We start from the raw sequence: 25,211 nt of genomic DNA, 5'->3' as shown, positions 1-25,211 counted from the left end.
ACTCCTAGGTGAGAGTCACATGCTAACCAGTCGGCCAGAGGGATATCCTGTACATGATCAATCGGGATACAGTGCAGGACACTTACCCTGTCACACAAAGAAAAACACAGACACCCCAAGCCCAAATCCTCCAACCTACGTAAGACTTTGATTTTAAAAAATCAAGTTTAGTTTCTAGAAATCATGCTGAGTCAATGCCAAAATATGGAGTTGTAATTAGGACCCAAAATACAGGTGATAGGAGGCAGACAAAAAGAACTGTTTGATATGAATAACAGTAAGTAGGAGTAATACAGCAGGAGGACAAGATGAGGATCTGGCAGACCAGCACAGAGGGTTTAGGATAATCAGGGAAACAGGTGGGCAAGGTAACGAGGGCCAGGTGAGTTCAGTCAACACGAACAAATGAGACGAGACACCAGAGACACAGGAGGCTACAGGAGGAGGTCCTGATAGTCAACATGATTTTTAAAGCAGTTTCACGTGATAGTTAGACCCCATCAAATCAAACAGGATCCAAATGTAGTAAATACGTTGACTCAAGCTTGATGAACTTTGGCTCAACACAAGTACTTTAAATTAGGATAACAGAAATGTGTGATGCTGAACTAAAGCAACTTAATCATGTAGCAATCCTTTCCATGATTTTTTCATGTTCATTCAAAGAGATATTTCTCGTCCTGGAGACAAAACCTCAAACACTCCTCTGTTTAGGGGCACCTTCCAACTCCTCCTGAGTGGATCACGTGTTCGGAAAACTGATGCATGATCCTTCAGCAGGTTCTGGGTCTCTTGAACCCAAAATCATCCTAATTGTGCTTTGACTCAAATCTTCTTCTGAAATAATCTGGAAGAAAATATGAAATATTTTCTGTGCAGGTATTGGTTATGGGGTTCGATCATCAATGTGGTAAATTAACCACTTTGTGTTGCTGTTGAAGGCAATGCTGCAGGCGGCACCAGATAAAGCTGAAGTCATGGTGACAGAAAAAGAAAAATGATTAGTTTGAAACACAAGTCTTTGATTTCTTTTTGTAATTTTGAATTTTAGAGATGCTACCCACTGTGCAAAAATCTAGTTTGGACGTCCTACAGAGGTGGTCAGGACCGACCGACTCAATATAGACATGATCTGCACATCCATGCGACGTTGGCTGTTTGCAGGGTTATCTTCATCAGATTAAGACCTAACATCTGAAAACAGAATCAGTATTTTATTGCAGCTTTTACTCTTCTTGGCACTTAAAACATGACCCAGTTTATCAGCTGTTAAAACAGAAACCACTGGTTTTAAATCCATACCTAACCTTTATCTTCTCAAACATCTCACACAACACGTCGTTTTTCATCAGCTTTTATTGGTCTGTGGAAACTTTCTGCAAAACCTTTTCATGCAAAGTCATTTGCAAACATACATATTTCAACTTCATGCACTATCTATGTACAAATACGGAGAATAAAGAACATTCCACTGAATTGGTCTAACAAAGAAGACGGCTATGATGTTAGCTCAGAGAGAAGCCTTTTTTTTAAACATTTGATCATCATGTTATGATCACAGCAGCTGATGTACAATAGCACAGAGTGGAACTGGTGTAAATCAGAGCCATCGGCGTATCGGAGCGCCGTGGCTTCAGAGTAAACATAACACTGGAAAGCTTTGAATGTGCAAGGACAGTCAAATGTTGAGATCCACTGTTGGCGGCTACAATCTCCTAAATTGATGAGCTCTTTGTCAGTCCTGTGGATGCCAACAAACCACTTCATTCAGATCACACCTTAGTCATGCAAAGTATGTCCTCTTGTTCAAACTATAAGTAGAAATGTGGTAAAGTGTAAACATCAATGAAATTACAATAGCTTCTGCTTGTTACAAAGTAAATATATATAGAGAGATATATCTTGAACCACAAGACATGTCATGCATAGGATACTTTTGTTTTGTCTTTGTTTGACACTGGAACAACTTGCAGACAGCTTTGTAAATTGAGGTCATTCCATTTTGTATGGTGTGCTTTCTTTGATTCGCCATAATTAGTGAAAACACGCTCTCTGAAGCCTCGGGTGACTGAGGCGTGACAGAGGGAATAAGAGCCTTGTTTTGTGCAAAGGGGTACATCGGGGTAAAAGCGGGCCAAGATTGCCCCAGGCACATGAGAGTCACAAGCACAGTGCATGCAAGTAGAGCTGCGCACACGCTTTTGATATGACGTTCCATCGTCTCTCCTTGTCAGACGGAGCAGCCAGATTCGTTGAGGTTACCTGTAGGAAACTTGACCGTGGGCATTCGGCGTAAACAGTGCAGTAAGAAAAACCTCTGAGATGCCAGAGGGAACTGCGAACTTTTCAAAGACCAGAGGTAGCAGGATGACGTTCTTCTTCTTCTGTTTTTGTTTTTCTGCCATCCCTCACCGCAACAAAACAAAACAGAGAAATTAAACAAAAACTTCATCGTTAGGGTTCACGTTTCTGTTTTTCTTAACACATAGTTATTATGTCCCACAAATTAAAACTCACAGCTTGAGTAATATTACATAAAAACTCTTGGTAAACTATATAGGTGTGCTAGGATCATTATTTTTTATCTTTAAATCACAAAATAACAGCAACTGATTGAAGAGTAATCTACAGCTCATGGTCCACTCACATGTGACTCATCTGTCGTAGCAGATGTCTATCCTAACCTGAGCAATGTATTAGTATGTAAACATTTCTTGGTGGAAATATACAATATATTCAGAAAGCATGTGTGTGTGTGTGTGTGTGTGTGGGTGTGTGTGTGTGTGTGTGTGTGTGTGTGTGTGTGTGTGTGTGTGTGTGTGTGTGTGTGTGTGTTTCCAGGCATGCTTATACAGTTTTATGTTTTACACGCACATAATCTCATGAGAAAGTCCAGGTTAAGGACTTTAGTTGTGAACTCAAACATGAGCTTTAGTGATGGCTCTGACCTCTGATGATGCAACATATTGCTTTTCTTTATCTTCACCAGTGAAGTTTGTTTCCTTTAGAGGACAATGTGCCAAGCTCTCTGCTGTTTGACAACAGATGTTGTGGTTAGATCATTTAAATTTGAATTCAAAGACAGATTTATCAGCACAGGCAGTGAAAATGAGAAAAATTAGCTAAATGGAGAGGGGAAAAGGGCAAATAAGTGCCTGGGTGAAGATCAGATATGTAAGGATGCAACCTGATGGATGTGAGCCCATGCTGTACAGTTAATCACTAGCAACGTGATTCTCATTCAGCAAGGTGTGCCAGCGCTCGATCTTCTTGTCTTTGTTCTTCAGACACTCGTACCAGTGCTTCAGCCGCTCCCCTTTGGCGGTGATGCCCAGCTGACAACCACCTGTCAGAGAAAATGTGCAGGTGGTGAGCAGACGGACGTTTTTATTCCTGCACAGTAATGTGGCACCAGTCAAATATTTACCAATGTAATCATTGGATTTGCCAATGTCGTAATCCCACACAGAGATGTCCAATGTCTTCTTGGCCAGTTCGCTGTGTTTGATGTCAAAACTGAACTCCTAAAATTTGAATCCAAATAAAAAAAATAATCATTTGTAATTGCATAACCAGCTGATTTTGTAATGAACTTTCTTCCAAACCTCATTAAATTCTGGGTTCAAAGTCCTCTTCTTGATTTGTGTTTTGCACTTTCCTTTCTTCCCCATGTCGGGTTTCAACACTCTGCAAAAAAGAAATGCATAAAATGTCATTTTCTGCTGTTTCCAGAGTCATCAGCTTGCAGGATGACATGATAGGTTTTCACTGGCTCTGCCTACATTTTGACATATGGGTCAGAGTAGCCATTAGCGTCCATGGCAGCCAGGTGAACGCAGCTCACAACCCCCACGATGAGACGGTTCAGCTGGGTGCTGTACATGAGTGACATCAGAATCCGACCGCGCTCCTCTGCCTCTGTGCCATCTTTTCCTGGCTAAGAGAGAGCAGAAGGAGAAAACTAGCTTAATGTGAGGTCTGTACCAACCTCTGGAGGAATCTGTCACGTTTAAACATGCTCGTTGCCTCATCTTCGTAGAGTGCAATCCCTCTGGCTGTTCCAGCTGTGGCTGTTCTTTTCGTCTGTGACGGGGGAGGAGATTACAGCGGGTCACTGTGAGATTAGGTAAAAAAAAATAAAAATAAACAAGAGTCGCCTGATTCTTTAATCGTCTCACTCACGGGCACAACTCTCTCTAGGCAGACATTGAAGTTTTTCTTTTGATTCATCTTCAGTTTCTTCAGCGCCACTCGGGTTTCCCCTATGAACTCATTGTGCCCAAACTTGTCTTCATCACAGACAGAGACCCTGTGCAAATGATCAAGAAAAATGTTAATTATATAAAGTGCCACCAAAGAGCAGGTGGAGTTGCTGCAGAGAGGTGTTTGGGTGTGGCTCAGGTAAATTACCCACCTGAGGGTCTTGCGCTGCATGTCGTCATCTGTTAGACCATGATAGGTGAGTGTCTCGTTCCACACGGGGTTTCGCGTATTTCTCAGGGTCTTTGTGCGCAACTTGTTGGACTATTGGATGTCAGGTACACCCGGACAGAGAAATACTGAATTACAGCTGAATCTGTCATGCAAACGTTCATTTATGTCATTAATTCAACCTAAAGGGTGAAACTAAGATATGAGATAGACTCATTACATGTAAAGCCAGAGATGCCATGGCTTACCGCTAATCCAAACCCCAAATTCTAAATCTCAGACTATTAGAATATTGTGAAATGATTCAATAGACTCAAAGTGTCACACTCTAATCAGCTAATGAATCCAAAACACCTGCAAATGGTTCCTGAGCCTTTAAATGGTCTCTCAGTTTTAGCTGAATTACTGAAATAAATTGACTTTTTCACCATATACTAATTTTTTGGAGTTTCATCACCAGTAATGTTCTAGATTTGGTCATGTGAAACAGCCACAAGGTGTCAGGCTTGAGCTGTCAGAGGTGCTTCATCAAACTAAAAAGGTCCAAAAAAGTCTCGAACTTTCTTTTTTTTGGCTTCTTCTTTTACAAAAGACATTAAGGTATTATTCTTTTTCTTTCTTTTCTTTTTTTTACCTTACTAGCTCCTGGCAGCAGATGAAGCTTCACGTAAGGATCTGCCAGTCCATTTGAGTCCATGGGCTTCAGTCCCTGAGATGGAAAAAAAGGAGCAAAATGTTAATGAGATCAGAAGCAGTAGAAAGCAATTAAACTAAAGTGCCATTCAGGAGCTTTTCAACACCAACCACTTGATTGAAATGGTGCTTTTGTGTGAGAGAACGAGAGTGTCAGAGCTACCTTGGCTTTGAGGATGCTACAGTGGAGGCTGTTGCTTTCCTGATCGTAGAGGAGACCGAACTCCAGAGAGCCCAGGGTAGCTGAAAGAGACCCAGAGCAGCTGTAGCATTAAACTAGGAGACAGTACGCCTGTTTTCAAATAATTAAAAGTAGAAACGTAGAGATTTTCCTGTAATTAAACAAATCTAATCTTCTGAATTAAAGTGACAGTGTGTAGTTGCCCTGGCGATAGGGGGCGGTAGATACCTAAATCATTGCAAGCAAGCATTATTTTTGTGTTCAAGTAAGACCTTACCAACGAATGGCCATTAGGGTTAAAACTTCCTGGGAGTGCAACCTCCAGCAAAATAACAAGAACATCAGATTCCCTTTCATCACTTGCAATGAGCGAAGAGGTAAATGTGCAAAAGAGCATTTATTAATGCTGAAAGTTTTGTAACCATTTGTTACAAATCAGTAAATGCATTCTGTCCTCATGGGCTTCCATAGAAGGAAACATAGCATCCAATATGGCGTCGCCCAAAGACTGGCACCCGCTCCCATGTATTTTAGACCCGATTTTTATGGTTATATGTTATGAAACCACCAATATTTTCCAACAACTGTGGCATCTTTTAATTCATTTACAACAGAATTTGAATGGATATTTCCAGAGATTAATGGCAAAAACTACACATTGTCACTTTAAAGTGTAAATAAAAACCAAGATAGACTGAAAAGAGGGCAAAAAATTCTTTCCTTAAGAAGCTCGTACATTGAAAAAGTTAGAAGCACTTTACATAAAACAAATAAACGCTCAAGTCTCAGTGGAAAACATTCAGAGTGGGATAAATAACGATGGCGAGCGTGCCCACACAGAGTTTCTCTGGAGGAGTTCACATAGCTGGATGCTGCATGGGGGACAGACTAATCAAATGTGATCTGTTAAGTAGTCCTAAAATGTTTATTAACATCGTCACGCTTAGCCTGGCAAGCCATCCTATTTATCTGAATATATTTGCTAAATTATTTTGCTTCGGCAAATGACGGTCTAGTTTCTAGGCTACTTCATGCTTGGATTCACTTTTAACTGCAAGTACATTATGTTCCTTTTGGTGATAAATAAACCTTCATCAAGACAAGTGCTGTTTATTACTGACATGATAAACCCTTAGAATAAAAATGACCTAAATAACCAACCTAGTTTCATTAAAGGTGTGGGCTACTGGTTTAGTCAATACATTTGCAGGGGTCTCTAGTAGGAATGAATGCCTTCCAAGTTGTAATCAGGGGGAAATAAGCTCAGATGCGCTCGTTTCAGGAACTAGCAGAATGTCACGCGAGAGGAGAGCTTAATATGATACGATTTGGAGTCTTATCTCTTGACATTTGAACATTTGACCTCTGATTGGCTAACAACAACACAACTCAAACATTGACTCAGTTTTCTCTGCAATGTTGATGTTTTATCTCCACAAACAACTAAAACGTGGAGGAGTTCTGCCATGTGGTGGAGTTGCTGATGCTAATAGTTAGCTTCTGCAAGCCGAGACTTTGTCTACTGTGTCCTGGAAACTAAACCAACAACAGCCTTCCCTGTCACGATCCAAGATGAGTGGGTCCATGATGTTAAGTGAGAGTGTGACGTAGATCTGTCAGAATTTTCAAATCCTAGATTTTCATTGTCTATTTTCTATCAGAAGCTAATACAGGAGATAGGTGCAGAAGACTATTTCCATGTTCAGCCTGAATGAAAAACTCAGTGTAACTGATTATAATCAGAAAAAATGGCTAAAAAAGTTTTTTTCAGTGTTCCACACCTTTAAGTTGATGGAGATTAGCCTTTTTAACAGACTTCATGCATATATTTAATGTTAGATTTCATTCTTTCAATGTGCATTTTACATTTGACAGTCTTAACCCTAATGAAATGTAAACGTTGTGTGTTCCCTTTCCATGGGACAACGGACCGATATCAGCCTTTGGCTATAATCTGACATGTTTTACAAGCGCGTATGTGTGTTGTTCATTGATAGGTACTGTTTCAATCAAATTATCATTTATATTTGATTAAGCTTTAATACTCATGTCATTTAAACCAACCAGTCACCAAACTGAGACGCTCCTCAGAGAACAGTCATACTAACGTATTTCTGCTATATTTCCTGTTTGCTCCGGATCTGAGGGGAATTCTGGCCCTGTTCAATCTCAAATTATCTGCACAGCTCTACAGACCTGAACCTAAATGAAAATAAATCAAACCCATTTCTGACTAGAAGGAATGAAGCCATTTTGTGGTTGTAGGCTCAGTACATACATAATTGGACAATGTAACAGTCTTATTCTGCAGTTTTTTATTGGCTCACTGGCTCTTTGGGTCTTCCTCTCATCTCTCTAAGATAGATCTGCACATTATTGATTACTGACAATGTTCTTCACCATCTGAAGACTTGTGGGTTATACTGTAAGCACACTGAAATGAATGATTTCCAACATGGAGTTAAATTTAAATCAGGGCTTCAATTGAAAAGAGGGCAATTAAATGTAATGAGTGGAAATAATAAAAAAAACTGTTGACAAAATAAAATCAAACAAGACATATCCCCACAAGATGCACTCACTGGCTTCATCAGAGTCATAGTCATTGGCTTCATCCTCATCCTCAGCTGGGGGAGGCTGCTGCCGGGGGGGAGGTACACTGTAGGGAGCAGGCTGCCTCCTGTCCTCTTTTACTGCAGGAGGTGCTCTCTGCTCTGGAGGAGCTGCACCAGAGGCGTAGGCACCTTTATCTCCTCCTACAGGACCTGCAATCAGATCCAGTAATCCGAGGCAGCATAAAATGATGCCGCTGGCAACACAGCATTCATTTAATGATCAACACTTCCTGTAAGGAAACGAGCTGTTTCTCACCCTGCTGGGCCATGGCAGCTGAAGCAGCAGGCTGCGGCCTGGAGCTCTGTACAGGCACCATCTTCTTCATCACCACCGCACTACCTTGACCTGCCTCTTCAGGACCAGCACCGCCCGTGGCCATGCGCACAACAGGTTTAGGGGCAACAGGTGGGTAACCAACACGGCCTGGTGGCTCTGCAGCAAAAATAAACAAGCATAAATGATGCACGGAGGCTTGCAAAGTGCAAATAAGCAACGGCGCCAGATCTTTCTGGATACATTTGATGTTGTAGGATTTTATGATCCAAAAGCGCTGACCAACAGCCACTGTGGGAAGCCTGTACATGCAGCAGCCATGCTTCTGCCTGCCATTGCAAACCCTCATTTTAAAGGGATAGTAAGCAGTTTTGCTTGATTTTAGCACCCCCTAGTATCCATTATTAATTGTCTGCGATCGAACTGAAAATGAAACATCTCCTGCGTTCATCTTTTTAACAACTTACTGTAATCTAACTACTGAAATGTCTCCCAGCCTTCATTAGTGTCTACAGGAGCGGTTCATCACTAAATGAAACAAATCAGCTGAGTTCATGATCTAAAACATGCAGGAAATGGGCTTGAAGCAAACTGCTGTTCCAGGTGTCAGCTAAAAAGTCCAACAGGAGGTAACCAGTCTGAAGTTGCAAGTGTGATATTCTCGCTACAGAGGGTGGTGTGGGTGTGAGTGACATTTCATTAACCCTGTTAAGTGTCGCTTTAGCTTATACCAGCTCAAGAAAACAATTTAAAAATATGAAAAAGTTGCTTAGTATCCCTTTAATGGCTCAATCAGATTGCACAGGTAAGCCTACAGAGAGTGAGAAATTAAACCATTTGACCCATCAGGCCAGCACCAAGTGGAGGCTAATGTCACAGCGTGCAACTTCCAGCTGGTTAATTGAGGACTTCATCCCTTCTTCTGCAACAGTGGGTGGCACTGCCAAGTTTGGGCAGCACATAAAAGGTCTTAATGTTGGAACAGAAGTGGGGCTGGATGGTGAGGAAAGCTGAAGAGGCGATGCTTCAATCAGTGAAAGAAAAACTGATGTCTGTTTATAAATCAACAAATTCATAAAACTGTTCCCATGCATTCCTCTGTATCCATTACCGGAGCCAGAATGAGGCTGTTTCTGCTTAGTTATTTCTTGGGGTTTTCACAGTGCATAGGAGCTGACGACGACTCAGCACATGTTGAAATAAAAGTGACAAACTATGCAACAGCTCTCCAGCTTTCAGAGGAAAATAACATTTCCTGACCATTTAAAATGACTAACGCTTTCAAGAGGCCATCTTAACTTACTAAAGCTGTGCCATAAATGCAATTTTGTGTGATGACATCAGGACACGTTGCAGGGGAAAGTAGCACACATAGAAAATGACACAAGAGCCTGTTTCACATATTTTTTCCATTAATCTGACATCAGATGAACCAATCTCTTTCATGACTAGTTTAGTGAACTTCCACTGATTGTGGGACTGAATAAATAAAAGCAACATGGACAAAACCATCTTCCTCAGCAAAGACCTCCTCATTTTTTGAGCCATAAAAACTATATTGATCTGCATCCATTTTTATATGTTTGAATCTAATAAAAAAGAAAATGTATTTGAGTTGCAGCTGATGATCAGCTTCCTGTGTGATGTTGTACATTTATCCCACAAATGCTCACATTCCCCACTGATTCGTTTACCACAATGCAGCATGTTTCTTAGCTTGATGATAGCTATGGTGTCCAAATGACAGGCCATGGTGATAAAAATGTACATCTCAGCTAGTCTGAGCAGAGTTGTTTTATCATTTTAAAATAACTCTTAAACAATAAACAAAGTAATTCATTTGAAAGACAGCAGAACAAAGCTGAATATCTAATTCTAAACTGGTGGTTTATAAATTGATTGACACATTTTTAAAGTGTTTGCATGAAGGAAATCTCATAGAGTTGAAAGTTGTTTTCAGAAACAAAAACCAGATATAGTTCTGGTCTTACCTGAGCTAGCTGTTAGCATCTGAGCCTGGTCAAAACTGATCTACTAAACTTAACTTGTGTCTTTCCAGTGCCAGAAACAGGACTTAATAAGAGAGTTAGCAGGTGGACTCAAAGGTGCATTATGTAAGAATGACATCCTGTGGTCAAATGTGGGTACTGCAGCCCATGTTCAAAACACGGGGGACTTTCTCACTTCTGTTTTGTAATTTTCTTGCTGTTGCCAGTCAGCACTAGATTGTTGATGATGAGCAAAGACAAGTCATACACAGTAAGTTGAGAAGTATAAATACATTTCACCGTAATGTTGAGTTATTAGGTAGCTGAGATGTTTTTTAGAGCAGCCGATTTCTGTTTCTGTTTCACCATTAGCATTGTTAGCTCAATGTTAGCATCTAGCCTTCTTTACTTGATATTAGTGTAAAACAAAATATGTTGTGGCTTCTCAAGAAATATCTTCTGGGTTGATCCTGTTACTGGCTTATGATCTTTACCTATCTTTGGTCCCCGGCCAGTGTTGATTTACAAATGCCAGTACTGCAGCAGCGACTCGTTGTAGATTTGGCAACCCCGCTGGCTCACAGACTGTAAACAAGACTACGTCCCTCTTGGCCATTTTGAAAGGAGAAAATCAAACAAGCCCCCAGCTGGCTGAGAATGAAATCTGTTTCGATGTAACATTACTTCTAACATGATTTAGACAGTAGCCTGTTTTGTGCTTATCTCTAACCTGAAAAGGGAGACTGGGCAGTTTTGGCTTGCTTTTAGCATCCCCTAGTGTCCGTTTAGTAGAACCAAAAGCAAAATTTATCTCCTCGCTGTGCGTTAGTCATTTTAAAGCCTTAATCTGAAAGCTAACATGTCTCCCTAGCCTTCATTAGTGTCTACAGGAGTGACTCATAACTAAATCAAACATATCAGCTGTGTTCATGATCTAAAACATGCAGGAAACATGCTGGAAGCAGACTGCAGCGCCGGTATGTCAGCTCAGTTTTTTTCTAAACCAAACAGACCGGACTGGCACTCTGAAGTTGCAAATGGGGTATTCTGGCTACAGAGGATGGTGGGAGTCTGAGCAAATTTTAATTAACCCTATAAAGGGTCATTTTAGCACTCACTGGCTCAAGAAAATGATTAAAAAATATGAAATTGTTACAAAGTATCGCCATAACAGATTGCACTTCTCAAACTGTTTGGTCTGAATTGTTAACTGGTAGGATTTGTATAGTGAATGCAACATGATGCATGCTAAGCACTTATTTACGAAGGGTGTGTTTCTCACACAAAAATGTAGGCGTCTCAATCACCAAATTAGCTAAAACATGGAGGCTTGGTAAAGATTTGATTCCAACGTTCTTTTATGTCACTGTGAAAAACACGTTATGTATGTTTACAAAATTTGAACTTTTTCCTGCTGTTTTCTGTTTTTATCCCAACATGCAAAATACAAACAATCTTCCAGAGCCAATGCATTTAACTCCTGTAGGTTTAATAGATGCCTGAGTATTAAACAAATTAACTTGCCTGAAACTTGCTGCTCAGAAGCAGAAGCTTGGTTCAGAACTAATAGATAGGTAATGAAAACGAGCTGACACAAACCTCCAGGTGGACAGCTTTTGTAAGAAGAGCTGAAGGTGATTGTACCTACCGACTGGTTGTGGGTTTTTGCCCTCTCGCGGCTCAGAGGCTTTCTGCAGTTCCGCTGCCTCCTTGGCACCTGCCTCCTTTGATTTAGACAACGGCATGGGCGACGGCAGGAAATGCTTTGGGAAACCTTTGAAGAACCAGGCACCAGACCTCTTCCACACCTGAGAAGACAGAACAATAGATGTGTTATAGTCTCCATAATGGTTTATTTGGTTTTCAAATACTTTTTTATGCTTTTCAACACTCGCCTCTCGCTGTTCTCTGCAGATCTTGCACAGCCACACAGCGCGAGGCCGACTGCCACACTGTGTACCACATTTAGTACACATGTTCTACACAAAAAAGAAGAACATGAAGACAGCAGCTGCTAATTTGTATTAATTTCTTTATGAATACACAAATGATCAACAATTAGGTTTTTCCTAGCATTTGCTACCTTTTTGCAGTCCTCACACACTACCGAGCTGACCCCAGGTGAGCCCAGCTGCTCTCCACACAGCAAGCAGCGCGAAACTCCATCACCACACACCGTCTTCTTTATGTCATCCAGGCGGTTTATCAGGCGCCTGCAGCAGCACAGAATAAAACCTTTCCTACGTATTTAAACTGCAGTTGGTGAAAACCTCTTTTTTTTTATCAAACTGTTACCCAATTCTTTCCTGCTCCATGGCTTCCATTTTCTCAGCACGGGCAATCACGTTGTTTATAACCTCCTTTTCTTCATCTGTCAGGTCTGGGCCAGGACCAGGACCGGGCTGGAGGGTCCAGTTCCCCCTGTCGGTCAGAAGCGGTCACCATTTTAAAGTTGTCATTTCAAAACTCTCCATTTGCATGCAAATAGATCATGCAGCATTTTCTGTTGCTTTCAGAACATCCAAACATGAGAAACGTGTCTACTTACTGCTCTTTATCACTGTGTCACGGATCACGCATCAGGAACAGGTGCAGGTGAAACAAAGCATGACACTTTTAAGTATGTTATCTCTAATCAAGGACAGAGACTAATAGAAATATTCTGATGACTATCCTCACCTGGGATGCATGCTCCTCTGCCTGTCGTTGGACACCCAGCGACCTGAGCCGCCGCTCATCACTGTGTCGGTCATGCTGCAAGACTGCAGTCTGCAGGTGGAGGGACCAAAAATAAAGAAGAAGGAGGGAACACATTTAGCAGATATCAAGTATAAGAGGGTGCCAAATGAGTATTTAGAGACACAATGATGTGTTTTGGGCCAAACTTTTCTCACACTGCTGCCTTTCACAGTAATGGAAACACAAAGAAGACCATCATAGACCACAAAAATTGGAGAATCAACAAAACTCAAGTATGGTTTCCAGAAAAAGCCTGCTTGTTGTCTCAGAGTTTGCACATCAAGCCTGAAAAACACTGCAGCTTTCTGTGGGAGCAGCATGTTTTCTGAAGCCAGATTCACACAGCCTAATTAGCACCACCTCTTGGTGCCAATCCTGTGAATCCAAATTAATTTCACTAAAATATCAGAATTGAGCAATGGAGAGACTAAAAGGCAGCCTCTGAAGGAACCATACAGGCGTGCTTTTTACTGGCCAGTAAATAGGAAGCCTAAGGTATGCTTACATGTTCAGTCATGGGAGCTGTTGAGTGTGCATAACACTTTTGACAAACTTTCAAATGCATTAGCAAATGAAAGAGAAATAATGCTGAGGTGGGTGGCCTGGGTCGCTTGAATTTATGTGCACGTTCTAGTAAGAGCTATGGAGAAAGGGCTGAACATATTACGGTGGTGTGGTAAATGAATTGTATTGCTGTAAGAGAAAGAAGGAGAACCGGACGTGAGGATGACGAGCAGGAGCTCGTGCCAAAGAAAGGGCAGGGTGTTGGATGTTGCTGTATGATTTATTCAGAGTTATCCCCCTCACGGTGCAATCGGCCCCAAGCTCTTTGTAGACATGGAGGTCTTGTGTCACTGTTGGTGTAAAGGTGAAATTTATGTGATCAAAGATAGGTTGTGTAGCCGTTCATGAGTGCACTAGGCAAGGAGCAGAGTGATATGAGGGAAAGGGTGAGTGTTCTGCACATCTGATACACTATCACTGTAATTCAATGAAACAAAGACATCAACCAAAGAGCATGGCGGGTCTGCAACACTTCAAGTCCCTGCCAGGCTTTGCACAGAGCAATGCTGCAGCCGCAGTTTGTCCTGAGGAGAGGTGGCAGCGTTCAGAGAAGACTGGCAGACTCCAAACAGGATCAACAGGAGGAGCTAAAAGCCTCTAGAGCCTCAGATATAAGGCTTTCTGATGGTGCACATTGAAGAGAGTGCTAGAAAGAGCAAGAGAGCCATGCCGAAGAACATCTAATGATCTCAAAAGAAAAAAAATCAATGCATTTTGTTTGTGTTCAGCAATAAAATCAAACCCTAAAGGAAGTGAAAGAGACAGCAAAAGGAGAGGCAGTCCCACTGCTGCCCTTTTTCCTGTTATGCAACATAATGTAAGGCATCAAACATTCTGGTTTCTAATTTTTAGACTGCCTCCCTGTGAGATTCACAGATCAGCAACAAATTTGCTGCGCTATCAAAATCAGCTAGGTTGTTATTACCCTTTGATGCTTCTGCTGCATAAAACCAACATTAAAACAGACATCAGGGTGTCACACTCTTTGGGTTTTTCTATCGTTGTTTATTGTACTTTGCTTTAGTTCTCGTGCTCTGAATTTTTATTTTTTAATTTTTTGATCTCAGTTTGTTTAAAGTCAGTTTATGACATGGGATCAGCATGACCAAACCCCCACCCTCACCTAATACCTGTTTTTTAAAGCACCAAAGACCCGTGTTGAGGTGTCTTCCTGATCCCTCACAAGGCTGACTCAAGACGGGCACCCTGGTCTTTTTATTCCTGGGGGGTCAGCTGTTCTTCATGGTCCTTCTTCATCAAAGTCTCTTAACTGAACTCAGTCTGACCCCTCCCTGAGAATAATGGATACGTATTGTGACCCCAGATTCTATAGGCGGAACCCTTTCAGGCTATCCCTATTCTGTGATTGGCTAATTCAAAGAAATTACCTGTAGCAACAAGCCTTAAAGGGTAAAGCCTTTTTGAAATAGAACAATTTTCCAAGTTAGAACAAATAAGGAGCAGATGCCTGAGTCACAAAAGTATCATGAGGATACCTAAACCCCTGCACAATGTTTACAGAGGGGAAAATTTGCAAAGAGAATTTTTTTTCATTTACTGGTCCATCTATGTTCTGACCTTCACCTTTGCTTGTGCAACTTGAATCGTGTCCAAAAGAAAGAGATTTTGGACGCAAGTTGATGAAATTAGCTTTATCTTTATTTGGTGAAGAGCTCCACCATCCAGAGACAGCTTGAAGTAGAAATCTGAGGTGGTTGGGGGATGCCTCTCTTTCCAGGATTGTGCACTCGCAAGAGGCATTTTTGTCCTCTTATCCAGGGTCGGGTCACAGGGGCAGTAGCCTAAGCAGAGAGGCCCAGACGTCCCTCTCCCCAGCCACTTGGTCCATGGATCTTCCTTTGGGTCTCCTCCCGGTTGGACGTGTTGGAATACCTCACCAAGGAGGTATCCTAATCAGATGCCCGAGCCACATCAACCGGCTCCTCTCGAGGCGGAGAAGCAGGGGATCTACTCCAATCTGTCCTGGATGACCAAGCTTTTCCCTCTGTCTCTCTCTTCACCACGACAGACCAGTGCACCACCAGCATCACTGCAGACGTAGCACTAATCCATCTATCGATCTTATTAAGTCCAACACCCAAAATCGGGAAGGGAGGAGAAATGAAAATGAAATCTTCTGCCATGTCTTGTGTTTAATTCCTAGACTTTTCTTCACCTCCTTATCTCTGATTGGTCTGCATTTGAGTCCCCTTAAACACTATCTTTGTCACAGGAATTATTTTCTCCACCTTTCCAGCAAGAATCTGACAGATTGCAAATTACTGTGGCTCTGCCGTACATTTAAAACTGTCAGGATTCAACCCTCTACCCTAGACAAAATGAATTATCCCACTTTTACTTAAATTCACTGTCCTGCACAGATGAAAGGGGACAGCCAGAGCTGTGGAGAAACTAGCCTGACTACTCTAGAGGGAGTAGACATTTCTGTATCAGAAAATATGTTTTTTTTTTTCTTAACTGACATTTCAGTTAACATTCAGACAATATTCTGAACTGGAACTCTAACAGCTCACACACACACACACACACACACACACACACACACTCACGCTTGTCTAAAAGAGCTGTAGGTATTAGTGATGCCTAAGGTGTGGATAGGTGCCGCTTAGGTTCATAAAGTCTAATTATAATGAGTTATTTTGATCATAATGTCCTATTAGTTCTTGTTATTCTGCATGTATGACATCACTGTGACTGCTGGAGTCCATTTTCTGAGCTGCAGAGACTATAAATGCAACATATCTGCGTCATCTGTAGCCCTGACTTGGTGTAATAGTCATCCAGCACGTCTTTCCACCTGTAAAAGATGACTCAGTCAGTTGGTGGATTTGACGCTGTTGAATAACAGATTTTCTCCTGTGTATTTTTTGTTGTTTGTTTATCCAGAATGTAAGCGTCTGTGATGATGCTTTCAGACGTTGCAGGCTGAAAAGGGATATCCAGCACCTGCTGAAGTATCCACCGACACTGAAACAGATCGTGAGACGACAACAGGAAAGACCAGAGGGGAAGATTCGATTCAAGACATTCTCCGTCTTACCACCGCGCTCGCTTGCTCTGTGTGTGTGTGTGTGTGTGTGTGTGTGTGTGTGTGTGTGTGTGTGTGTGTGTGTGTGTCCGTCTTACCACCGCGCTCGCTTGCTCTGTGTGTGTGTGTGTGTGTGTGTGTGTGTGTGTGTGCGTGCGTGCGTGCGTGTGTGTGTGTGTGTGTGTGCGTGCGTGTGTGTGTGTGTGTGTGTGTGTGTGTGTGTGTGTGTGTGTGTGTGTGCGTGCACAAAGAGGACCAAATTAGATGCTTGTCTTAAAGCCCAAGGGCCGACAGGAAGTTCTCAGGTCTGGAGCGCATGTATTTTTCCATCAGCTTTTGGGATCTCAGCTATTCAATCTGTGTGGATTCTTTAAATAAATCTTCTGATTTTCAAGTCTTATCAGGCTTTTGCACAGATTTATTTGTTTAAATACTACAAGTATTCATAGAGGCAGAATACATGAAAAGAAAAGAAAGAGGCTGGTAAGAAAGCTCCTTGTTGTGGTGGCAGCTCAACGTTTTGTGAAGTTTTTACACTTGCTTGAGGAAATGACATCTGAGAAAAGCAGGCAGAGTGACACCAAGACAGCTGTGCATTGATGGATTGGTCTGACTTGGATCATCATGAACAGAGCACAGAGAGGGGACAGAAGGAAGTTATCTCTCTATAAGGTCTGTCCAAAAAACATAGCCAGGGTTTCAGTTTAATTATGAAACAAGGCACAGCCAAAACTCCACTTCATGAAGTCACGACAGCTGAAACTAAACAAACACAGTGAATAATATTTTGATAACATAGTATTGAAATGACTAAATGAATCCACTGTTGCAAGAGCAGTGTTGAATCCCCCAGAAAAAAACAATTTACACTTTCTTTATCGACCAATGCATCAACTTTGCCACCTCTTAATCCTGTGTTTGTGAGGTTTGAGGAATTAGTTTCACCGGGTTCAAAGCCAGTTCATGAACCTGACAGCCTCAGGTATGAAACTTTTACTCAATCTTGTCATCTAGGCTGTAAACGTAGCTCAGCCTTCTGCCTAAAGGAAAGAGGGTGAATGACTCTGGCTGGATGGGTTAAGCCCATCATTAGATTTATTTTTGCTGTGGTTCTTCATCTGCCTTGTCAGTATGGAGAATGACAGGGTACTAAGGACCAAATAGGATGCTGGTGGTGTTACTGGCCCATTTAAGGGATTAAACTGGAACTTTTCCTACTCGTCCACCTACATCTTTTTCATTTTGGCCACATTGATGCTTAGGTTGTTTGACACACCAGACATGTCTGTGGCATCGAGGGCCCTTTGCAGCCCTCGGAGGGATTTTCTGCAACCCCCAATCACATTTCTTGAATGGTGCAGCATCTGTTGAGGCAGATGGATGTTTTTAAACATTTTTATGTTCAGATTTTATTAATATGCCTGTTTTGGGAAATACGTTTTTTTTAAATGACCATTAAATGATTTTTACATTTAAAAAAAGAAATCTACTGTTTGTGGTCCATGAGGACTTTTAACTTGACATGTTTGGCCCTTATCTTGGAAAGTTAGGACAACTCTGTCTTAATAAACTATCTCATCATTGATGGAGAAGAAACCAACACCAATAGTAACATCTGCCAATTTACATCACTATTGTCACAATGTCTTGAAGAACATGCGTATGTGAGAAGTGTTAAAGTGTCCAGTTCCCAAAATAGCTATGGAGGGCCACACACAATGTAGCGAATAATATTTAATATAAAATGGCTAAATTTCAGTGTATTTACCAGCTACAGGACCCACACGCAGACACACACCACACAGCTTCAGCTTTGCTTACAGCTTTAATTGCACATCACTCACAGGTCAGCGTAGCTGCCACGCTGACACGTTGACAGGAGCTAACCCAGCTCCTCCAATCTGCTTCCAGATTCTCCTTTTTCCCACGCCTGCAGTGACGCCCTTTATAATGAGCCGGTGGTTGGTTGCTGATCGCCGCCAGGTTTGCGCCAGCAGGCTCCCTGCAGCCCCTCCTGTGCGCCACAATCAGTTATCACCCATAATAGCAGTATTAGTATTAGATGTTGATTCTGGCCTAAACTTCCATATTGATCCATTTCTAAATTAGATCATGTGACCTATTTTTCTAAGAGATAGAGGTTTTACTACTAAAGTTAAAACCTTAGCTGCAGCTGGCTGTGAGGCAGTGATTAAAGCAGCCATTAAAAACACCAAACACACCTAACTCTTACCAACCACTTTTAAAACGACTTGTTTGCTGTTTTTGGTGACTCCATGAAGTCATTTGTTGCAACTTTATTTCTTGTAAGAGTTGTACAGGAGAACCCCACTAGATAAATACAATAACCGGACTCTGCTGCCGCTTTAGACAGCAAACTGTGTCATTTGTCTCCTTATTTTTAACATGGTGTAATGTGTCCTACTTCCAGCTCTACTGACCATAATGACGCTCAATTCTAAGGCAACAAGTCCCTCATCATCCCCCAAGGATGTTTCCAAAACGGGCTAATGAGAATTAGACATTGATGCAAAGTCCAGCAAGTGGTTTCTATCTTTCATCAAGGCTTCTGTTGGTATTTTGACACCTTGCTGTAAAACCTCATGTATAATTGAAGACGTGTTAACGCTCAGCTGAAGCAAAAATCCAATTATTCACCAGCAACATTCATAATTGGCAAAAGCTGAGTCCCTGCAGACTCACATCAGCATTTTCCTCCAAACCCTTTTCTATGTTCACTAAGTAGTTTGTATTCATGTCAAGCACAGCATTTCCAACCTACATGTGATCCAATCATTTTCAACTTGCTGTGACCATTAGTGTTTCTTTAGCAAGGAGTTATGAGTATCTAATTTTTCAACTCATAAACCAGCCTTCAGCCATAACTAGACTCAACCTGCTCTAAATCACTCTATTATTTAGTACCTACTGAAAGACTGCTTTTATGCATTTTTTTTGTCAACTGAGCAGCTGATAGTATTTTAAAGGTGTGGTTCACTCATTTAATCAATGCATTTGCAGTGGTCTCTAGTAGGAATGAATGCCTTGTCATACTCGGGGGGGGGGGGGGGTAAAGCCCAGAAGTGCTTGAATTGGCACAGAAAATTCAGCTGGAGTAGAGTGACAGAACATGGCAGGATTAGGAGTCTGAAGGCTGAATTATCAACATGGAGACACACAACGCCATTATACATTGGCACAAGGGCTCTCTGAAGGGCTCACAGAGGGTGATGGAGACATGCCTGACTTTTTAACTATCCGTTGAAAGTGACGAAGACTGTCAACTTGTGATTGGTCAGGACGCCACTTTCATTAAATTGGTCAGCAGCATTGCCATTGTCTCCTCCAAAAATAAAGATATTTTGCAGCAGACACAGAAGAGATCAGGTGATATCTGAAAGTGGAAAACAACGTGAAATCTGCTCTTTCACAAGTTATAGGGATGATTATTATAGAGCAGATTATAATCTTAATTATCCAATCCAATTATTAAATCCAGTTGTCACAGGTCCTGGGTTTTCTTTGTCCATGTACTGACATGTAAAAACTAATATGGTGGCAAAAGGGGGGAGTTAATTACACGAGATGTCAGATTGCTTTATTGTAAAATATCCCGGCTTCTTTGTGGTCCTGAATAAAGAGCTGAACAGAATATATCCATGAGATTATAGACAATGCAAAGAAATCCTTAATAAAAGATTTCAATGACGATGTTTCTACAGCTTCACACTGACTACAAATCTGGCCTTTTTTGAACTGATCTCACAGATTTAGCTTCTATAGTGTCTGATGCTCACACCTCAGTGGCCCAGAGTGAGCGTGGAGACGAGGCAGGGAGCACCCCCCCCCCCCCACCCACCCCATGAAAAGAAAAAACTAAAGCATGAGGAAGCAGCCAACTCCTACTTGCAGGGTAAAGCTCCATCTGTCCTCCTTAAAGCCTGAGATGCCAGCATTCTGTGCGTTTGGACCTGGGTGAGGTTGTAAAGCAATGCACCACACAAGCCCTCTGCTGCAGGAGTTCGTCACTCAGCATTTTTTAATTATTTACCACCCTAAACCACATGCTCTTTCACTCTGAGTAAGTTCCTCTGTAGGGCATTAGTGGATGCCTTATGGACCAAACAGGCCTGAGGAGGAGGTGGGGGATAAACATACACGCACACACTCACACATACACACACAGACCTGCTGAAAATCACTGTTTTGGTTAACAGTGTGGATGTTAATCTTTTAAGTGTGTGGCAATGACAAATTATCAATGTTTTTCACGCGCACAGCGCTGACAGAGACCATCTGTGGAGCCATCTGCGAGGTCTGCTAACCTCTAAAATGTGAGAGAGTAGTAACGATTACGATAACACACAAACACATCCTCCGGGCAGGCGTGGTTCCAGGTCCGACCTCGCTGGAGAACAAACAGGAAAGACCCTCTAGTGACAGTCCTACCATGCTGTTACCCTGCAATCAAGGCTGGATCTGTCCAGGAAAGGTGGGTTGTACAATTCCTTACCCTTTGATTTATTGCAGGAAACAAATCTTTCATTTAATGTGGCTTTTTCATTTCATTTTCAGACTATGGTCCCAGCCTTTCTTCAGAACCACAGCATGTCTATAAAAAGCTTCAAGGCATGAAGCACTGAAATACCTGCACTCTAGCAAAAGCCTGCAGCCAGGCTCATATTTGCTAGGCTGATGGTGCTTTATCCTTGTTTTACCCTGGAGGTAAGAGGTGGGACTTTTGAAAATTGGCTGCTGATGCATTATAATTTCTCTCCACAATGACAGAAGAAAGTACCAGACAGTGGGAACAAATCAGGGCAGAGGGTCACTCGTGAAGACAATCTGAATCTGCTACTTGAACGAACACCATGTGGTTTACAAACTGCAATGTGCTGTCTTTGATTCTTTTTGATTCTCTGCTGGCACATTTCAGCTGCACAGTGTTTGCTTGTGGACATGTTTTTTTGGCTGATTTGGTCTGAAAGGGCAACTTTTAATAAGCATTTCAGATAAAACCTTAAATACTAAGTGTGTTAGAAAGGAGCTGCAATCTGCAGCAGAAAGGTGGAACACGTTGATTATATCTAGACTGGAGTTCATAGATTCCACTCGGTTTTGTTAGGGATATTTAACAGTTCGTTCCCTTGGGGGAAATTTTTTTCAAAGGCCACATTAATTACCTGCGTCTTTTCCGATATGCCACGCTGCTTAGGCAGATCTAATCACCTGTTTCAGAGAGGCCACTGGGTCGATTCTCATCCACAACTCTGAGAAAAAAATATCTGATCGAAGCCACTCCCTTTTTACACCATTAACATCAGAACAATACATCTTCTGTTCTGCACATGAAAAAACCTGCAGAAATGTAGGATGTGACATAATTCATTCATTTATTTATTTATAGAGCACCTTCCACAACCTTTAGTAGAAGCCCAGGGTGCTGAACACAACAATAAACAGGCAACTGCATCAATAAAAACTGTAAGAAATAAAAAACAGCATAAAAAACAGATGAGAACAATTGTTAAACAATTCAAATTAAGACAACATTGCAGCCCCCGGTGGTGAAAATGCCTGGACATAATAATGGGCCTTCAGACGTGACTTAAAAATCTGGAAGGAAGACGCTAGCCTAACAATCAAAGGTAGACCATTCCACAAAAGTTGGAGCAAGGACTGCAAATGCACAATCTCCCCTAGATTTGCATCTGGAACGAGGGACCACCAGTAATTCCTGGTCACCAGAGCGAAGAGAGCAAATGGGGACATGCTTTTGTAGCAGTGCTGATAAATAAATAGGCAGGAGCAGTACCGTGAAGAGCCCTGAACACGAGCATCAGCACTTTGAATATTGCTCTGTACTGCATAGGAAGCCAGTGGAGTTCCTCCAACACTGGCGTGATATGGACATGCTGCCTTGTGCCAGTCAGAAACCCAGCAGCGGAGTACTGAACCAGCTGCAGGCGAGCAATCGCATCTTGACTTAACCCGGCATACAGTGCATTGCAGTAGTCAAGTCTGGACAGGACAAATGCATGAACGACAGATTGTAAATGCTCCCTACAACAGCCGCTTGATTTTAGCCAAGCGTCTCAAATGAAAAAAACTGGAGCATCATGGTGTTTGGCCTCATGGAGACCAGAGAAACACAGAGTCATGCATCTTTACTCACTGTGGCCATGGAAACAGCAACATTAAAAGACAGCTGTAAGAACGATTAACTATGTGTGTGTGTGTGTGTGTGTGTGTGTGTGTGTGTGTGTGTGTGTGTGTGTGTGTGTGTGTGTGTGTGTGTGTGTGCACCCATCTCCACAATTCCACATTTTCACAGAACCCTATATCACTATTCAAACCACACACAGAACCAGTTATCATTGCAGCCAGTGTAGCTGAAAAAGACACTGAAGACTTGGGATTATGGGTCCAGCTGCTTAGCGTTCTCTGGTATTAAATAATGCATTTGGTGTGAAAAGCACTTCCTTCATTTCTCGATAATTTTTCATGTTTCAACCCAAACCATTCATGTTTCCATAAAGCTCTCTGTCTCCTATTCTAAATTGTTTTATTCGACCAGACCTGTAAAAACCTTTGTCCTCCTCTATTCTGTTTCTCCTTCTTCTGCACAAAAACATCAACTGGATACAAGAGACAAAAAGACATGGGGGGGGGTTAAAAGCATAAGGGTGTCATCCAATCACTATACTGTGGTTGTTCATGTGAGAAGAGGCAGCTGCAGAAATCTCTTGGAGTATTCACTCACTCTTTGCTCCCCTCCCCCATTTAATCCTCCAGCTCCAGGTCTGTGGGATGGAGATAGTGGAACTGGGAGGCAGATTCCCAGCTTCTTCTCTTTTGCTCATTTTTTTAAATGATAACATCTGAGTCAGTGAACTCATTTGCTTTGCTCTGACCCCCAAAGTGCAAAAACCAAATGTATGGGTGCAGGACACTCGATAACATCCCAGCGAGTGAACTGGTGAATCACCTGTTCAAGAGGCACAGCTGGAGTTACTCTGCCCACAGCTGGATTTGGAGATTTCACTAGTGCCTTGAATCCTCCAGGCAAATCAAGCCCCGGTATTCACACACACACACACACACACACACACACACACACACACACACACACACACACACACACACACACACACACACACACACACACACACACACACAAATCCTGCAGCAACGCCCAGTGACTGCAACAACACACTCTCAAAGATAACTGACAAGGATGGCTTACTTATGTCAGATCTGCAACAAGGAAGGAGAGCTGTTGTAGGCCAGGTTCTGGTTCTGAGGGCAAGAAAAGGTAACCTCTTACACCTGGGATTATTTTAATCTGCCACCATGAATAAACTCAGTTCTTAACCATGACACGTCACCTCAGCACACAAATAGGTAGTCAGTGCATATTACCACTTCACTTACAAAGAGACATCTTAAAAATAGAATTTCAATCGAATATTCATTTACATTTCTGACATCAGCTGCATGCATACAGAGTGATCTGCATACACTTTTATTCCGTCTGATCAATCAGTTTAACTGGCTCGTGAAGACAAGGAATTTTGTTCCATCAAATTAACACAGGGTAGGAAATATGCTCCGTGTTAACACAGATGACTCACTCTCCCTCTCTTCTGAATGAAGCGCTGCATTCATTCAACTTGAGACATTTCTGTGTATCACCTGACATAACGCAAAATTAGAATATGAAAACAATGCTCATGGTGAAGATGCAATGTTTAGAAAACCTTGCAGAGAGATGGTGATGCCTACCTGAGAATCCAGCCCTGCCTCCTCTCCTCTTGTCGGGGAACGGAGCGGACTAGATTTCTGTGCAGAGCCTGGATCCGATCATAGAGTTAGTCATTGCGCATGGTGCCTGTCACCAAAACCGTGCTTTATTTATTTATTTTATTTTATTTATTTATTTGGCTGGAGGAGTTGTCTGTTGCAGATCACCCCGATGCGTGGGAAACGGTCTTCTATGCGTGGAGGATGGTTGGAAAGCCCTTGGTACCGTGGGAAGGAAACCCCTGGATCTGAAGTGATAACACAATGATGCTCATAAGTGGGCAGTCACCACCTGATCCAGTTTTCTTTATAAGTGTCTAAATTTATCTCAACATGCAGGCACTCCAGTTGAGAAATCACTGACATTTTGATTACGCAGTTGCAGTGGTGCGCCTTTTAACGCTTTTCTGTGTTTATACATGTATAAACATACAGTAATAAATAAACTGTACAGTAGTGTTTAAGTTGTATTGTAATTCCGTTAGAAATCAATTATTTGTGGGGGGTTTATTCCACTTAATTTGGATTACACACTTTGCCCGCTAACAAATGTTTTACTTTAAAAATTTGATCATTTTTGTCTTAATACAGTTTGAGTCTCGTGTTGATTTGGCTACAACAATCATATGTCCAAAAACGGACCCTAAAATTCAAAGATAAGTGTCCCTAAAATAAAGACGTTTAGTGCTTTGTTTTGACCGCAGACGCGCGTTTGTTTCGCAGGAAAATTGCGTCATCTAACGGTCACTCTGAATTTTACACTCAAGGAAATGATACCAAGACGTTTCACTCCTCATACTTCCTTGGTTGTAAACCCGAGACAAAAGCAACTTCATTCGGTGCATTATCGTCTACATGTGGTTGACATACAAAG

General features: G+C 41.9%; 1 protein-coding gene across 2 annotated transcripts; it reads right to left on the bottom strand.

Annotated features, from left to right (window-relative positions):
• Positions 1 to 1,338: 1,338 nt before the first annotated feature.
• On the bottom strand, positions 1,339 to 24,572 carry LOC107393704 (rabphilin-3A). Of its 2 annotated transcripts, XM_015972254.3 has the most exons (19): positions 24,320 to 24,572; positions 23,781 to 23,833; positions 12,862 to 12,951; positions 12,731 to 12,742; positions 12,478 to 12,603; positions 12,266 to 12,395; positions 12,078 to 12,161; positions 11,831 to 11,990; positions 8,177 to 8,353; positions 7,888 to 8,070; positions 5,288 to 5,367; positions 5,066 to 5,140; positions 4,415 to 4,524; positions 4,183 to 4,309; positions 4,027 to 4,083; positions 3,783 to 3,937; positions 3,606 to 3,687; positions 3,428 to 3,524; positions 1,339 to 3,346 (listed from the first exon to the last, which is right to left on the bottom strand). In XM_015972254.3, exons 3-19 carry the CDS (start codon positions 12,933 to 12,935, stop codon positions 3,216 to 3,218), a joined length of 1,860 nt encoding a protein of 619 aa, XP_015827740.3. In that variant the 5' UTR covers positions 12,936 to 12,951; positions 23,781 to 23,833; positions 24,320 to 24,572; the 3' UTR covers positions 1,339 to 3,215. The 2 variants fall into 2 exon arrangements, with proteins under 2 accessions (XP_015827740.3, XP_015827739.3); XM_015972253.3 differs by lacking the exon at positions 23,781 to 23,833.
• Between the last annotated feature and the right edge of the window lie 639 nt (positions 24,573 to 25,211).

Source organism: Nothobranchius furzeri, chromosome 17, assembly GCF_043380555.1.
Source record: "Nothobranchius furzeri strain GRZ-AD chromosome 17, NfurGRZ-RIMD1, whole genome shotgun sequence".
NCBI lineage: Eukaryota > Metazoa > Chordata > Actinopteri > Cyprinodontiformes > Nothobranchiidae > Nothobranchius > Nothobranchius furzeri.
The sequence above is the reverse complement of the archived record's forward strand: the minus strand, read 5'-3'. Positions and strand labels throughout refer to the sequence as shown.

Excerpts from the sequence above, each read along its gene's own strand:
- LOC107393704 (XM_015972254.3), bottom strand. The coding sequence starts at position 12,935 with ATGACCGACACAGTGATGAGCGGCGGCTCAGGTCGCTGGGTGTCCAAC. Across the intron at positions 5,368-7,887 it reads CTATGACTCTGATGAAGCCA|CTACCCTGGGCTCTCTGGAG; the intron begins GTGAGTGCATCT and ends GGTCTCTTTCAG. Across the intron at positions 4,084-4,182 it reads GCCTAGAGAGAGTTGTGCCC|ACGAAAAGAACAGCCACAGC; the intron begins GTGAGTGAGACG and ends CCCCCGTCACAG.